This window comes from Topomyia yanbarensis, chromosome 1, assembly GCF_030247195.1.
Source record: "Topomyia yanbarensis strain Yona2022 chromosome 1, ASM3024719v1, whole genome shotgun sequence".
NCBI lineage: Eukaryota > Metazoa > Arthropoda > Insecta > Diptera > Culicidae > Topomyia > Topomyia yanbarensis.
The window spans coordinates 69,786,702-69,805,513 of NC_080670.1; the positions used below are offsets into that span (position 1 = coordinate 69,786,702).

General features: G+C 39.1%; 1 protein-coding gene across 2 annotated transcripts in view; it reads right to left on the minus strand.

The window, feature by feature from the left end:
• Positions 1 to 5,159: 5,159 nt before the first annotated feature.
• LOC131677882 (uncharacterized) overlaps positions 5,160 to 18,812 on the minus strand; it is a 260,837-nt gene continuing 247,184 nt past the window's right edge. For both annotated transcript variants that reach the window (XM_058957971.1, XM_058957970.1), the window contains one exon: positions 5,160 to 8,024. In XM_058957971.1, the coding sequence (XP_058813954.1) occupies positions 6,834 to 8,015 (1,182 nt within the window). In that variant the 5' untranslated portion in view covers positions 8,016 to 8,024 and the 3' untranslated portion in view covers positions 5,160 to 6,833. The remainder of the gene's footprint in view (positions 8,025 to 18,812) is intronic.

Here is an 18,812-nt window from a genome sequence, read left to right on the forward strand (position 1 = left end):
TCTGTACCGGGACAGAGTCCGGACAGATCTTCTTGGCGAAAGCGAATATCCAACGGTTTGAATATTCCACGTTCTCGTTGGTACTATTACGGTTACGCATACGTCGAGCCGTACCCCAAAGAGTGCTCATCGCTGTTTCTCTCGTTAACCCGTCGACGAACCGGCGCCAATAACTGCGTTTTTTGGCTTTCATTAAACTCTTCATTCTCCTTTCTAGCGACGCGTACTGTTGATAGCTAGCGGGTAACCCGTCTTCCCGGAAGGCCTTATATGCAGTGGACTTCTCCGCGTACAGCTCTGAGCACTCTTTATCCCACCACAGTGTGGGAGACCGTCCATGGGTATTCGCGCTGGGTACTGGTTTAGTCTGAGCTTGATTCGCACTGTCGAGAATCAAGCCAGCCAAAAACCTGTACTCTTCCTCCGGAGGAAGTTCTTGAGTGGATTCGATTTTAACGGATATCGCGGTCGCGTAACTCTTCCAATCAATGTTCCGTGTTAGGTCATATGAGACATTGATTGTTTCCGATGGTCTTGAACCGTTAGCAATTGAAATCACGATAGGCAAATGATCGCTACCGTGGGGATCAGGGATCACCTTCCACATGCAATCTAACTGTAGCGATGTCGAGCAAAGCGACAAATCCAACGCGCTTGCGCGTGCTGGTGGTGTAGTAATCCGCGTCATTTCTCCCGTGTTTAAGATGGTCATGTTGAAATTATCGCAAAGATCTTGGATTAATGTTGATCTAATATCATCATGAAGACAGCCCCATACCGTACCATGCGAGTTAAAGTCTCCCAGAACTAGCCGCGGTGCCGGTAAGGATTCCGTGATGTTACAAAGCGTTCGGTGCCCTACCGAGGCTCTAGGAGGAATGTAGATGGAAGCAATGCAAAGGTCTTTACCTTTGATTAAAACTTGACAAGCGACAATTTCAATGCCTGGTGTCGAAGGGAGGTTAATTCGGTTGAAAGAATAGCACTTTTTGATCCCCAAAAGTACTCCTCCATAGGGGTTTTCTCGATCCATACGAATTATATTGAAGTCGTGGAAGTTGAGATTTATATCGGAAGTTAACCAAGTTTCACATAATGCGAAAGCATCACATTTTAAACTATTTAGTAAAAATTTAAAGGAATCGATTTTCGGGAGGATACTTCTGCTGTTCCACTGTAGAACAGTGATCGAATCGGTGACCTCGTTCGATGACTTAGCCATCGAAGGATACGATCGCTGCAAGGAGGGGCCATTTAGTAGTCAACTGCTTCAAAAATGTTTGCACTATAGGGAGAAAACCTATCAGAAGGCTTTTAAGAGGATCAGTAACATTGAAAGCTGTGAAAATTAAGTCCACTATGTCAGAAAATTTCATTAGTCCGCTACTGGACTGAGTATCTGTTTGAAAAAAGGGGACACTTGGGGTTTTGGATGTCCCAGGAAGTGGTGGGTACTCCTTGTTAGAATTAATATTTCCAAGTCCTGGAGCAAATTGCTTCGGCTTTTGTGCATCACTTCCGTTGGATTTATTGGTTGTAGATGGCGCACTCTGAGTGGACGACACCTTGGCACCCTTACGAGGCAATGTAGGGGAGGCTGGATTTCTCCTCTTCCTGGATTCCCCTGGGTTGACCAAAGATGTTCCCTCTCGTGGGTCGTCAGATTCTTGCTCAACGTTAGCCAAACCAGCATAGGGATTTTCGGACAGGACAGATGGCGAAGCATTCTTTAGCATTTCTGCATAAGAACGCCTTGAGCGTTCCTTAAGGGAGCGCTTAATTTTATCCCCGCGCTGCTTGTACGCAGGACATGATTTAAGAGCATGTGAAGGGCCCCCGCAGCAAATACACTTTTCAGTTTCTTTGTCGCAAGAGTCATCCTCATGCTCTCCTTCGCATTTGCCGCATCGTTTCTTATTTCCACAATATGTGGCTGTGTGGCCCAACTGCTTGCAATTGCTGCAGTTCATGACCCGCGGTACGAACAGGCGAACTGGTAGGCGAACCTTGTCAAGGAGGATGTAGTTGGGAAGAGAGGACCCGGCGAATGTCACCCGAATCGAGCCTGATAGAGAGTAGGTAGTCTTACCTCCCTCGGTGTTTGCGGTATACAATTGTTTGCATTCCAAGATCTTAATCTGTTTAAGTGAGGGGTCCTTAAAGCAGCCAACCCCGTGCTCCAACAGTTCTTCGCATTTCAGGCCCGGTTCGGACACTACCCCATCGATTTCACAGGCCACACAAGGCACGTATGCTTTAAATTCCCGCGTAAAGCGCTCACAGCAAACAATCGCGTTTGCCTGGCCGAGATCACTCACTAGAACACGTATCTTGTTTGCCCGAACACGTGTTATCTGAGTTACGGCCGGGTAATTAGCAGTCAGATCTCGAGAAAGTTTTAATATATTAACCGGTTTCTCTCCGGTCCGAAAATATACCACCCATGGCCCAGAGGAACCTTCTGGGTACTGCTTTATACGGGGAGCAATGCGAGTATTAGGGGGATCAGGGACTTCCATGATTACATCAGATGGTATTTCGCCCTCGGCCATTTAAGCACGAGGGCAGAGCGTTATATAAACGGGAATGTGTCTTATTATTTGATAACAAGGTAGAGTAAAAGTAGGGAAAAGGAAAGAAAGCAAACGAGGAAAAAAAATAAAGCAAAACTTATCTGTAAACAACGTCGATTGTTCCGCACCAGCGAAAACAATGTACTGGATTTACTGCCGACACCAGCAGAATGCAGCTAACGAACGAACAAAGGCTGACCTTGAATCACTGAAATTTACACACCGAACACCACTGTGAAATATAACGATCCGTTCCGTTCAAACGTTGGGAGACGTATGTATTGAACATTTGACATGCATTGATCCAAATATTTTATTAGTTTTATTCAACAAAATGAGCTCATTAATTCAACAAAGTTGTTTGTTGTTTCGATTGTTGTTATGATAAAATCAATAAAAAAATTTGTTGGTCCAACTATTTTCCATGTTTGATCCAATAAATTCTTCAGAATTATTTCAACAATTGTTTTATTTATATAAACAAGTATTTTTTATTGAACACAGAACAACTTGGTAAATTTATTATTTCAACCCTCATATTATTTGACATTAAAAATTATTTTTCTGCGTGTATATATACTTACCAAGTGTAATAAGAATGAAAGACATTTCCACAATGTTATATTGTACGAACCAGCTATTAAATCATAGTTTGGAGAAATGAGAAAGGCACAATTGCACCTCTAGGTGGATTAAAACAGGTTTTTCAGTTCAATATTATCGTGGCTGTTTTTTCTTTTTCAAAATTTTAGAACTCGAATAATGATTTCTTTTCTTGTATACTTGTCATGTCATGTATAATAATAAAATGTAATATTTGCATTTGAAAGCTTTTAATGAATATAAACAACGCAAACATTCTCGTGTTTATGATTGAGAAAGGCACAATTGCACCGCTAGGTGGATTAAAACAGGTTTTTATCTTTCTAGGCGCTACTCCTATTTTTCTGCTAACTGGTGTTGAGAGTTCCCCTGCAGCAGAATTTTTCCCGATACCGATGCCGGTTTTCGTGCGCCGTTTAGCTCTTAGGTACTCCGACAGACAGATCACCGGCAGTAATACTCATCTCAATTTTCTTCGACTTCGTGTAGTTCGTTCAATATATACTTAGCTGCCAATGCAAACTAGTGTAACTATCTACTCATAACTGTTGTCTCCAAACTGTAACTTCTACTGACAAATGTTGCTAATATCTGTAATTTGTGGCATAATTTTTGAACTTACCCTCAAAATCGCTGGGAGATTTACTGTAATAAGCAGTAAACCAATTTTATTTCTCTCTAATTTTATTATCCAGCTCGCACCGGTCTCGTTTGAAATGCATTAAATGTTAGGAAAACTGACGCGCACATACGTCATGCGAATGCCTATTTCATATAGCTTGAATCTTATAACATTATCAGTTCTTTGACATCCAGATTTTTATATTTTTTGTTATTTAAGATTTGTTCTATGTCGCAATTGAAGTATTACATCATCTAATAGACGGAGCATTCGTGCAAACAAAAAAATCGAAAATTGTTCATAGATTCTTGGAAAACAGGGGTGCTCAACTGGATGGCGATATTGCTCCACTTTCCCCTACTATCGGGAAAGTGTTCCACAGTGTGGGCAGATAAACATTTTGGACGCAGCCCATAATCGTTATAACTAAATTGGCTGAAAAACAACTTCTGAACTTCATTTCGACCACACAACTGATCTCATATTCACCAGACGCGAATCCAATGTATCTCTGAGCCATTTTGATGAGTAAGGTCCGAAGTAAAAAATACGCCAGCCTCGAGACGCTGAAGAAAACCATTGTCCGAGAGTGGGCCAAAATACCGGAAAATCACATTCGGGCAGCATGTCGGGGTTTGACCGTCGTAAAGCTATAGTCAAGGTGGTTAGATCGAACTAAAACGAATTGATTATGACTATTTGATTATTTTCAAGCATTTTGTACTAATATAAATAAATATATTATTCTAACCCGTATCTATGAGTTTTTAAATAGGTTACACTTCGTGTGCCGGAATCTGTAATATGCAACATTTTTAGGCCTAAAAGATTATTACACACTGAAGTAAATTTATCATCGTTATAATTTCAAAATCGATAAAATACATGGAAAAACTGCTTCCAAAATATAATACTTGGTTGTGGTTTATCTGCATTTTTTTCGGAGAAGAAAACGCCAGACTGTTTTGAAAAAATATTTGTCATCATCACAGTGCTAGTAGTTTACGCACCAGTTTATCTAAAAGCTGTTCCGCATTCCAAAACATTGTGAAGACATCTTGTATCCGAAACTGATTGATCAGAATATTTTTTGTTTATAAATTGTGGTTACTAAGCTAGTGTGAAGTGTTTGAAAAAAATCCTTATTTATTTCTTTTTGAAAGGACGCAATCATCAATCATGAATTTTCACATTTTATGAAAAACAAGTTAGTATTTGAAACTACCTTTTATTTCTACACGTAATCAGTACAATTTGTTATTATCTAAATTCTACAGCATAATCCTTTTTTGTTTTGTTATACTCATAGAATTCTTTCGATGTTTTTGTTCACTATAATATATCTAGTCTAACACTATGTGTAAGAGGCTTCAAAAACAATTTTGAACATTTCCGAAACAGTCGATAATAATTTATATAATGTTAATAATAATAAACATAATTATAATCTGTTGGAGCTCTATCCTCAGTTATTTAATTTGACTTACAAGCGCAAATAGCAAACTCGTAACACACTTCCATTTTAATGTCTATCGTTTATTGCTAGTATTTACTGTTTCAATTATAAAAAATATCGAATTTGTTCTACTATATTACTAATTGCTAGCTGCATACTCGTTCACTTATCCAGTTTGTGCCATAAACTAAACTCGATTAGGCATATTATTGTTTAACATATTCTATAATAAGCAAAAAAATCGTTTCATCGAATGTGATCAACAAGCAGTCATTGAGCTATTCGAAAGGAACGATTTCGGTGTACAAATTAAAGTTAAAGTATTGTCTAATGTCATTCTGTTGTTAAACTATAAATTAAGTTACGAAAACAAGTCAATGAAATATTTCTCTAGAGGCTCTCCAAAATAAAAGCTTTTCCCGATCCCAGCAACCGTTTGCAAGAAATATTTCATCAAGTTGCGTAGGGCTTATGAGCAGTTCATTGCATACAATTTCGTGTTCAACATCTTTGCAGCGGTTAATTCTTTTGAACACAAGTTAATTCGACAAAAAATGTTGATCGGAAGAAAGCATGACGATCATTGAATGATCTTTAAGGGTAGACAACACATACGATAAATTTATGAAGCAAGCTTTACAATTAATATAATATGAGGCACTTTGAAGCAAGACAATGTGAGCTTGTGGTTCCGCTTACGGCAATGTGCTTTTTCGCTTTTGGCGAAACTACAAAGATAACTGATGTGAGAAAGTTAGACTCTCGTGCTAGTCGACTAAAAAAATTGGGATTGCATACATTTTGGCTGATCTGTTTTTGTTGGCACTGGGCGCAATCGGTTATATCCAAAAGTATATTCTTGATTATAGAGTTGTCGAAAATTCATTTCACACACAGTATTTAGGGGTGTGTTAACGGGTTTGTTTCAATTCAGCTGTAATGTGAGTCAATTGAAACAGTTACATTAGATCGCATTAATATTATTATAATGGTGTTGAAATTCTGTGTGCCCCCTGTATGTGTGTTGAATATATTAACTCGATTGGCACGGTCTGCATTAAATTTGGTGATTTGTGCTTTGCCCCCTATAAAGCTCGTCCCGGAGCCGTAAAAACCCGGTCGTTCAGATTCCATTGAAAAATTATCCGGCCGATATGCTGTTTTCGATTTGATTTCCTTCACCTATCAGAACATCATAACAGGTCACAAATCGGTTATCACATTAATACACTTACATATTGGAATGTACTCTATATGAAAATGACTTGCCGTATACATTCGTTTCCATTTTTACGTCTTGCAGGCAAGTAAGTTGGGATCGAATCGCCTCAATTAATTAAGATTGATTTAAGTACCAACCTAACATTTTCATATGGCAAAAATCATTGTCAAACCTTCAACCAAAGATATCCAACATAGGTATGCTAAATTCCCACTCCAAACGACCAATAGTTTTTCTAAAGCCTGTTGAGTTAGCGATACGATAGCACTTTACCGCAAATAGAACGCACATACACTGCCTGCTTAGTATGTTGTTGTCATTTAAAGTTATAAATACAAGTCCGGCGCGTATGTCTTTCTAGTAGTATCCATTATATGGACTGATGGGATTAATAGGGGCCTGAAAGAACGGATTGATCGAATTCTGTAACAGGAATATTTCTTCAGGTCTTCCGTTGAATATAAATGGTCCTTTAAGGTGAGTGATTTTAGAGTCTTGAACAAACGGATTGGGCCTGAAGGCGGGGCGATGTGGCAGTGGTCGAGCTCCAGGGTATGGCAGAGCATAAGCTGGCTGGGGCATTGGTGCCGGGGAAGGCGCTCCGCTCCACTGGTAGATGCCGGATGGCTTGCCGTTAGACACGAAGTTGAGTGGCAGATTGTAAAACGGGCTCATGGTAACTGGAGGTGCCAACTGAGGGTACTGCGGCATAGTTGGCGCCAAAGGCTGAATTGTCGGTGGCTGCGAGATATAACCAATTCCAGGAACAAACATGTATGGAGTTGGCGGCAGGCGAATATAATAGATTGGGGAGTTTTTCTGGTTGGGACGCCGACGAACTCCCTGATTGGTACGAGATAAGATTTCTTCGTCATCCATATTTTGAAGATTATCGCTAGATGGGAAACCGCCAAAGTTCTGATAGTCCTGAGCAGCTTGATTATTGTCCAAATTACCAAGGTTTGGAAGGCTGGTTGATGCTACATTTGGAAGGTTGTTCAAGTTCTGGAATGCTGCCATGTTCTGCAGTGCGGCGAAGTTCTGTTGATAATTTTGCAGATTGGCTAGAGGATTTATGTGCGGGTAGCTCTCAAGCGAAGAATAATCGTCGTAGTATTCCAGAGGATAATATGATGGGAACGCCATGGGTTGTGGATATGTGGGCTGCGGATAGTACCCGAAGTAACCAAACATTTTATTCTTCCGTTTTGTGCCCTGCGCTGTTTGATCTTCCGAAGACTTTGGTTGTAGTAGCTTCGCTTTTCTCAACGATTCTTTGGTTGGCTCATTTCCTACGCCTTCTAGCATCGTTTCTATATTTTCTATATTGTCTACATCCACTTCTGGTTTACTGTCGCTGACGTTTTCCAGTTCATTTCCATTCTTTTCTTTGGAGAGAGTTTCTTCATTCTCAAGTGAGGCATACTTCCGCTGGATATCCTGAATGGACGAAAGAAGCTGCGACCGCTCTACTGGTGCAGCCACCGTGTTGTGTAGCAAGTACACGATAAGGCTGATTACGATAAATCGACTCATCATTATATGTGGCTGCAAAGAACGAAAAATACTTATATAAAACAATGCAAAGATAGAAGAATACTATAATAAAGTGTAAAATTGAGAAACAAACATGAGACATTATGTGAAAAAATCTTAATTCTGAAACTATTGGGTCTTATATTTAAAGGTATCTTAAAATTTAAAGGTATAGTCGAAAACAAAAGGGAAATATTTTTTTATTCTAGAGGTTCACAGAGTGGTTGAAAATATTTTATTAAAATTATATCTAAAATTTTCCCAACACGACGATAGGCATAATAGACGGTTGACATAAAATAGGGTAATTTTGAGAGAAATGTCGCACATTTCCAAAAATCAATCCTGCATCAAACTAAACCAAACAATATATGGTACACGCAGAAGAATCAGGCCTTTTTGAAACAACAAAACGTTTAGTTGAATTTCAAACTTGACGAACGACTGTTTCAAATTGAAAAGGGTTTTTCTCGAAGGCACGTATTTGGTTCAGTTCGACAAATACTTCTGTTTGCAGAAACATTATTGAAACAAAATAAAATTTGTTAGATCTAACTGTTCCCTTTGTTAAAAAGAAACAGAATCTTTGTTTGATTTCAACTAAATTTGAGTTGTTCTCTCCATTGGTTAATACTAAAGAATTTTTTGATTCTCCAAACTTGTTTGTTAGGTTAAACTTATCATGATTTTGTTGTTCCGAAAGAAATATTTGTTGAAACTATTGTAAAGCCAATAAATAAATTAGTTGGTAATTTCAAGCAACAATATTGATTAAATCACACCTGAATCTTGTTTGTCACCATATCAAACAGGAAAATTGTAAATTAAAACCAAATTTTGTTAATTCTTACTGATTTTTTGCTGCGTGTATGACTAAATTATATTTATCAATTGCGTCAAGTGTCATGACTAGATAGATATTTCGCGCGTTTTTTGAGAAGGGCCAATAAGCATGCTGTCAAAATTCACTTTGAGAGAAAATTCCGGACAAACCGTAACTCGCCGAGAATGGATATTAACATTTTATGAAAGAGAAAAGTTTTGATTTTTAATCGGTGATTAATGGTTTGTCCAGAATTTCCTCTCAAAGTGAATTTTGACAGTATGCTTAAAAAAAAAATTAAACACGCGAGATATCTTCAGCAAAGTTACATGGAACTTGATTGCACCTTTAAATCGGTTGGCACCAAGGGGTTAGTCGCTTAGAACAATGTGCCATACACACCTACGATAACACAATATAAGATTAAGATTCACAGTAATACACGATCATTTCACACGCTACCGCGAAATGTGTGGCACAATGAGGCACACTTCTGACAACTCAAAAACTGTCAACAAACTGTAGTTAAATAATCATATCAACCATTGCTTTTGTTTTACTGGCACATCGTGGCACATTGCGGCACAAGCTATCACGCTGTTTGTTTGTGAACACACAATAGTTGTGCTAAGCGACTCACGCCTTGGTTAGCACTTTAACTTTTCTTAAGGGGGTAATCCCATTATTAGAAAAAAATTATTCAACTATATAAAATATTTTGCTTTTGAAACCTTGTGTAATTGTTAGTAGCTTTATAAAGGGTGGAGGATCCCGAGGCTAGTTGACGAAATCCCCGTTTCGCCGATTTAATTAGGCATATAGCGCCGGGGTATTGAGACTGAAATATAAGAAAGCCAAAAAAGAACATTCAAAAAGAAAGACATTCAACACGGTCCACAAGAAATCCCTGAAGTAATTGAATCTCCATTTGATTGATTATTTGCTAGCGTACACATGAATACCGCCAACTTACACCAGGGCCGGGTTAAGTTGGCGGGTTTTCCGTGTTCCATATTTTTGTCTTTTTATAAACAAAGATAATGTGACACACACTTTCATTAAATTAAGGGATGTTGCCAACAATCTACCCTTTTATGCAACATATTCTTTTCTACCAGATCTCCCCAAATCGAAGCGGTAAAAATAGAAACCAAAAACACCGCAACTAGCCTCAGTTTCCCCCTACTTTAGATATTTATACGAGTGGTTATATATCTATAAGTTCCCTGTGCTATAAGTTGATACGGGTTCCTTAAAATCAGTTTTTGAGGTTTTCGACATACAATGCACTTAGGTTTATTCTTAAAAGCTTCATTTTGACCAAAGCATTTATGCGCTGAAATTTTCGTTTTTATCCCAAAATTGATAACAATATAAATTAATACGTTCAAGAAAGATAGTGTCTGATACTTTAAAGAGCAAACCGCTTAATTATTAAAATAGTGCATCCTCCACCTCCATAAGAGTGCTAAAATAAACTAATAACCCAACACTTCACGGTGTGAAGTCTAGTATTTTTTGGATATACCACATTAAGATTCTATATCTGTAGATTATTTAATGGCAGTCTGAAGTCAAAAAGTAAATGTTTGAATTGAAGGAGCTTGTTATAGAAAACGTCCGATAAATCGATAACTACACCCCAAAACGGCGCGCTCAGATTTTATGCTTTTGGGCTCACAATCTTATTCCCAAAAGCAATCCTTTTTGAACATTGAGCTGTTCGCGCACAATTCGAGATGAGCGTTGCGCTCACGAAAAAAAACGATGACACACACTCACACACAAGGAAACTTTTAGGATTTTCGATTGATTGACACCGGTGTAGTGGAAACTTAAACTGCACCGTTTTTGCACTTTCTAGCAGAAGTGCAGAAAACTGGGTATGTTCCATTGACACATCTGCTAAAAAGTTGTTTTGTTTCACTCTTTTCTCCGCTGCTATAAATAGCTCGTGACCTGAAACATCTAGTAAAAAACTCTGATAGCAGAGTCTAGATTAGAATCGACAAACTTCTATTCGGTAAAAACACCTCTTTACTACCCGTACCATGACAACACACTGGTGGAGTAGTAAAATGGCATATAAAAGCTTCACGCTAGTGATAAGTGAGATAATATCATTTGCCTCCCTGCTGCCGCGTCGGTATTTCAGCATCGTCATTGAGGCATTTTGCTTTGGTACCATTTCCCCGCTGTTATTAATATTTCGTTTGTATGCATGTGTTGGGAACTAAGCCTTCCTGGAAAAATAGATTAATTGGTAGCATCAGGGACTGGAACCGACAAACATCTACTCGCTAAAACGCCGACTTTATACATTAGGCCATAACGACACCTAATGGGTAGTCATTCGAATGAGCTATATAAACTTCGCATCATTGCAGCAGCGATCACATATGGGACAGCATGGAGACGATGGTATGTTATTCAAGTTATCTCTTCACTGCATGAGCCAACAGCGTGTAGCTATGGGGTACGACATTGTATTGCACAAGTATGCGGTTGGTTGAACACTAACGCATCGTTTGGGAGCTTTTCGCTCACAGTTCGAGAGCGATGGTTTGTGTTTATGGCAATAATCTCCTCAACTTTCTCGAAGACGCTCATGCACTCCATGATCAATTTTTTTAAAAAAGTTTTTGCCAAACGATGGCACTTTTTATACATATACGCATCGTAGAACATGTCAATTTACAAATAGGGATACTTTTAGTTCCATCCAGTACACGGTTAAAATAGGGTACTCATTTATGAGAATTATTTAATTATCGGTTCAATTTCAGCTTTCATAAATTGGGTACTTTTTCGAATATGAAACTGGGTAGAATTTTGCCCATCCAGAAACTACTATTCAACAAGAATAATGGGTAAAGTTTTACTCATAAATGGTTGGAAAACACTTAAGAGTTTGTAGAATGCAGGTTTACAGTCAGATAGATGAGCACAACTCGAAAAAGGGAAATCTAACTGAAAACCGAAGATAGTACTGCTACTCGAAGTGGATACTAGAAAAAGATGCTTCAAAAGTGATGCTACTAAAGCTGTGCACCATCAGCAATATTGGAATCTCCAGGTACGAATCGAAAACATTACTAAATGTTGTTTTGAAATATATGTTGGACTATGTCGATTCCTCAGACGTCTCGGGAATATGGAAAGATGAGCACAAGGATAGTTTGGAAGTCGGTTTCCTTAATTCAGTTGACGGCAAGGCGATGGATAAAGTAATCAAATAAATGCTCCAAAAAGTATCATTTTAAATTGTTTATGGTTGCGGAAGTGCGAAAAGGTATAATAAATTTATTAGTGAGCGTTTTTTATGTTTCGAATAAATTATTCATATTCTCCATTTTGAAAATACTCTCAAATGGATGTAGTTGAGCCCATTTTCAGTTCGTTCCAGTACATAGAATTGGGTAAAAATCTTTTGACGTATACAGCTGCTACTCATTTTTGGATAGGTGGTGTTTACCCAATAAATGGGTTTTCCAAGTTTTGCCACAAATGCGTGGTATACTAGTTATAAATGCGTACTTTATTTTAACCGTGTAAAGCACCTCAAAAGCAGCCACTGTTCAGCGGGGAAGATCATAACAGATATATTGGCGCTTTTACGTCGAAACCGTTCACAGATAGCGTTGTAAGCAAAGTATTGCAGATTTCATTTTGTTCTGTCATAGTGAATATATTTTCCGTAAACATTGGCCAAAAAAATATTTTTAAACAACATATCACCTCTTAATTTGTTGGTAATTGCTTACCAAAACGAAAGAAAACTATCATTTTATAGAATGGTGAGTAAACATCTTGCGAAAATGGTGTAAAAAATTATAATTTCTGATATTATCCGCAGAGCTACATGTGGGTGATTCCAAAATGTAATTCGTGGAGCACCACAGCATCATTTTCCGCTCCTACTAAGTCGAGAAAAGCCTTCATAGATGGTATAATTCAAGAAACTCTTCGGATCACGAGAGCAAAGAATAAGTCGGGTTCATTGAGAATTTCCAGTGTGTGTGCGAAGAAGACGAAGTGGTATTTTGGAACAGCAAAACTCAATAATTTTTTTACCAGAATCTCTTACGTAGTCCAAAATACCAAGGAGCTTAACATTGGTATTGATTGGGTCTCCGCTTCCAGTTAAAATTTTATTTATGTAAAATATTTTTAAAATCACCATAATACCCCCGATTACATTTCGAAGAAATCTATCAGCCAAATGGTTTTGAATATTTGAAACTCCGAAAAATTGCGAATGAAACTAAATTTCCAACCTATTTCAGTCATATTGGGCACTGGAAATGTTTTTCCGTGAATAAAATTAAGTTTTACTGTATCGATTTTGTTGGCTATTTTCGGCAAATTTGAGACTAAGAGAAACGAAAGTAATGAAATTGAAAGACGGATAGGTATTCTAGAGCGAATCAGTTATAAACTTAGAACGGAAAACTAGAACTAGGCAGGCTCCTATGGGCATGATCGAAAGGAAATGTGAGGAATTCTTTGCCTTCTGCAGAGTAGGAGTTGGGCGTTGCACCCAAGTCTACCGCATGGTCTATGGTTTTTGCTTTACGTAATTTGTGGATGGCCCCTTATGGGAAGCCACGACCCACTTGCGGATGTAAAAAACAAACTGCATCACTTTGCCAGTTCATGAGCTGAATCATAGATGCCGCATGACTAAATTGAGTTTTGCGGCAAATCGCCAATAGGAAAATTACTTTGTCGAGTTGATTCAAAATGTGTCGAATTCTTAAATTTCTGTCATGTTTTCTGTACCATATTTTGTTCTAAACTTGGTTTACTTATTAAAATGAAACTAATGTTATTTGTTCCCCTTTTGCATAAATAATTTTCAATTTTTTAAGCATTATTTAATAATCATGTTTAAGTTGTCACCGCAAAACTTATGTATGCGATCAGAGACTACTGTTTACCTATTATTTTCTTACAAACCTTGAAGGTTTCTAATGCTGTGTTCACAATACAGAGTTATAATATCACGTTATAGTAATTCGCAACAAGAAAAATGTCATCAAGATAGAATTAAAACACGTTTTAACTCGTAGAGTAAACGTAATATAAGGGTTTGGGCTATTTCGAAAGCTTCATACACACGTACAAATATGAATCTTTCAAATAATTTGAACAAGTCGCCATATTATGTGTTTTAATCTTCTACAAAAGGATTGAAGATGTTAAGTTTCTTGAATATCACGCGTTTTTGATTGAATTTTAATCAGTGCAATTTTCATTAAACTTTCTGCAAAATAAAACGAAATTTTCATCAGATTCAGTCTAACCTAAGGAAGAATACTTAACCAGCCCTGTTTTTAAGAAAGCAATGTTATGATACTGTCAGCCGATAATAAACCACGCGACACACAAAATCCTGTTATCGTTGTATTGTATAGCATAGATACAATCGAAACAAGGTAAAAGTGTAAGTAATAGAATTCGTACATTATTTCCTTCGAATTGACCAACTCATTTTTCACTAGGTGGGAAATAAAATTCGTCATGAAATGTGTATTTAGACTGTGGAAACAAAACTAATTAATATAACTAAAATCATGCAAAATAAATATTTGATTAGCATCTACAAAACATATAATCTGGTTCAACAGCATATTCTGCATGAATATGAACTCTGTTACCAGGGAGGTCAGTGCAATAAAGTCCCGAAATGTTGCCTATCTCGACGGAAAATACTATCCCGATCAAAAACCAACTACATACAATAACAATAACATAGCTATTATACGCTTAATATGCGCCAAAGAAAATCCGATCATAACAAAAAAAATACCACGATGCCTCGGTGAAGAAATCACGTGCCAGATCGACGGAGCGGATAGAACGGCAAAAGTTGGCCATACATAATTATGCCAATAAATGTTATAACCGTACCGGATTACAAATCGTCTAATTGAATCAACAAAGCATCGGATTAACGCCATTATCAAATTACAAAGCTTCTGGCGAAGTAATAGATTCTGACAAGCTAAAAATTAGAAGGCAGTTATAAAAATCGATTCGTTCTCAGATTGAGCTACCGAAATGAGGCCTCATAATGTTGATCGTTTCTTTTCAGTTTCAGTAATTTGAAACCCGGCTTTTTTATCGAATTGTGTTAATCTCTCACCGGGGTGATGCAAAAGTTCTTGTGCCAGCCAACTTTCCAAAGAAACGAGGCGAAAAACGGTTCAATCGAGGAAAAAAACTATAATTAGGCAGGTTTAAATGTGGGATGAACCCGGTCAAATAGTGCCGCTAACCATACTAGGCATCAAAATAAAAATGGGTGGGAATTACATCAACAGCTATGTCAATTCATATTCATTGCGACAGATCTTTCCGGAATGGTGACGAGAGTGTTCCACGGTGAATTGAAATAAATTAAATTCAAGCATTTCCCTCTTTTTCCGCTAAGCGTGCATCCATAATTCCCGCTCTAATTTTTTCACTTGCTTGGCACACTGGCAACGACTGGACTGGTCACACATTCGGTTAAGCCGTCAGTAAATGCCATGGATTCCCACTCGTCTGTCTGAGGCTGTATATAGGATTGAGCTTCGAGACTGTAATGCTCGAATTGATGCACTGGCGCCAGTACCGCATGCGTGAAAAAGCTCGTTCAATGTTTAAGCTTATTGAATTTTGCAAATGGAACTCGTGCCTAAAGTTTGAAACAGGATTATGCTTACTCGTAGTGATTACAGTATTGATCATCGATTCAATTAATATATGTGACAATGGCCACTTAACCCCTCCATGCCCATGTTGTTGGTAGACAACAACGTTTTTAGCCAGCTATAACTTTTGATTGAGGCAAAATTTGCTCACAAAAACAAGTAAGGCTATGCGTGACTATTGCGTTTCATTTGGGTATTAACAGTTACAGGGATCAGCTCTAGAACTGAAGTTATTGCAATTAGTCTGATTGGATTCCGATGGAGCAGTGCAGCTTTTTGTTCCCCCCAAAATTGATACTTGATGATGTTCTAAGATGTCACTATGTGAACATTAATCTCCAGCTTGAGAAAAAAAACATTGGAAATTCAGGGATTGAAATCCGAAAAGGTACCCGGGTATCCTGTCGGACACATGACGGTTAATGTCGATCATGACACTCCAAATGCCACAGCAATCTCTTTTTGAAACATCAGCATTATTGAATGGTTCAACAGATTCAAAACTTTATTTTTGTTCACTTTTTCATGCAGCAGGGTTATGAAAATTCAACATGACCTGTTCTGTTCAAATGATTCCTCTTGATTTGCTACAACTTCCTCGCAAAAAAATCACGTTCAATTTATATTACGAAGGACAACGATGCGGATTATTATATATTGTCCATGAATTACCATTGCCACTCTACAGCGGAACAATGACCGAAATACCTTAGTCCTTTTTAAAGATATTGAATTAGACTATATGAAAATAACAAAATACACAAAAACCAATCTTTTCGCCACACGCGGTAGCTATAGCTGAAATACTGTGTTTGATGTGAAGGTATAAATAATTTCGAATGTATAACAAATAACATCCGTGAAGACTATACACTAATATCTTAGTGGAGGCATTTCGTCCCAATGTCTTGTGACAAAGAATCGGATCAATTGAGCATCATTGGGCCGTAATGATGGAAGATTGTACATGTTTCGTTCAATATTATATTTTTCCGTTGCGTTTGATTATTTTGTGCATTTCCCAGTTAAACTATTATAAGGATTTAAAACCAAAAGACAAATATGCCAAGAGATCGAACTAATACTACGATCCTACCGAATTCCTTTATTGATATGTCACTGTGGACGAAACCTGAATACACTACTACACTCCAGAAACGAAGAGACAGGTTTGACGGACGACGATTCCATTCCAAGGAGGACGTCATTGCTCAAACGAATGAGTAACTTCCGAAATCCTATTTTGAGAAAACGGTTGTACAAGTGTGTATGGCTGAAAGGAGTGTGTTGAGAAATAAAAAAGAAAATTTCCAAAAATCTGTGTTTTTTCATCTTTTTCTAAGGACTTATTAAACGAATTATTATTGTTAACACACAGTGTTAAAACACGTTATAATTGTTAGCAAAAGCTTTAACAAAATAGCGTTAAAACACATTTTAACTCGTCAAATCACCAGTCACTGTGCTTTTAAGCGGATTTGACATGACTTCATGCCCTGTTTGTTATCAAAATGATAACCGCTCTCATAGTCACCGTAAAAATGTCTTCATAATACGTCACAATTTAGAAATAATATAAAACTACTACTTGCCCGGGCCCCGTGGTGGTGGAGGAAATCTTTGTGGGAAGCTGAACTGCAAGCAACCGGGCGGATCGGTGGTGGATAATGCTTAGTCGCGATAGCAACTAGTTGTGATTCGCGACCCGAACCAGTAGCGGGGGCTGACTGCGGGTGTGGTAGGACGAGGTAGTGGGCCTTGCACGTTCTAGGCCTAAATACCACATGCCCTAAAGCACCTCTGACAATGCGAGCCAGCGCCGCCTTTTAATAAGCGCTTAGCCCAAATCTTTCTCTTCCCGTGATCATTCAGCGTTACTGCAAAATTTGCACAGACGTACGCAACGGAAATGGACAAGAGACTGGAAACTTGGGACATGGAACTGCAGGTCACTTAACTTTATCGGGAGCACTCGCATACTTGCCGATATAGTGAAAGACCGCAAGTTCGACATTGTGGCGCTGCAGGAGGTGTGTTGGAAGGGGTCTACAGTGCGGGTCTTTCGCGGGATCCACACCATCTACCGGAGCTGTGGCAATACACACGAGCTGGGAACAGCTTTTATGGTGGTGGGGGAGATGCAAAAGTGTGTGATCGGATGGTGGCCGGTCAGCGACAGAATGAGTTTCAAGAGCCGGTTCTTCAACATCAGCATAGTCCCCACCTCGAAAGTAGCAATGACGACAAGGACGAATTCTACGCGCAGCGGGAGCGTGAATACGATCACTGCTCAATACATGATGTCAAGATCGTCATCGGCGACCTTAATGCTCAGGTTGGCCAGGAGGTGGAATACAGACCGGTAATTGGAAGGTTCAGCGCCCACCAGCAGACGAAGTCTAAGACTATTCGATTTCGCCACCTCCAAGGACATGGCAATAAGGAGCACCTTCTTCCAGCACCGCATCCTACACTGATACACCTGGAGATCACCGCAACAAACAGAGACGCAAATTGATCATGTTCTGATTGATGGACAGCACTTCTCGGACATTATCGACGTAAGGACCTATCGGGGCGCTAACATCGACTCAGACCACTATCTGGTGATGGTTAAATTGCGTCCAAACCTATCCGTAGTGAACAGTGTAAGATACCGGCGCCCGCCCCGGTATAACCTGGACCGGCTGAGGGAAACCAACGTCGCGACAATGTACGCGCAACATCTTGAAGCAGCGCTGCCACCGGGGGGAGCTCATCGATGCTCCCCTTGAGGACTGCTGGACCAGGACTAAAGCAGCCATAAGCAGCACTGCGGCCAGCGTCCTGGGATACGTACAGAGGAGTCGACGGAACGATTGGTTCGATGGAGAATGCCAAGAAATATTGGAAGAGAAGAATGTAGCACGCGCAGCGATGTTGCTTCAAGCCACTCGTCAGAACGTGGATTCATATCGACGGAAGCGAAAACAGCAAACTCGTCTTTTTCAGGACAAAAAGCGCCGCCTGGAAGAGTCTGAGAGAGAGGAGATGGAGCTGCTATATCGCTCTCAGGAAACGCGGGCGTTCTTCAAGAAGCTGAATGACTCTCGCAACGGTTTTGTGCCGCGGGCCGAAATGTGTAGAGACAAGGAAGATGGCATCTTGACGGACGAACGTGAGGTTGTCGAAAGGTGGAGGCAGTACTACAATGAACATCTGAATGGTGCGCAGGCCGACAATCAAGCGTTTGAGGAGGACGATTATGTCAGTGTCGCAGCTGACGGGGATGTACCGGCG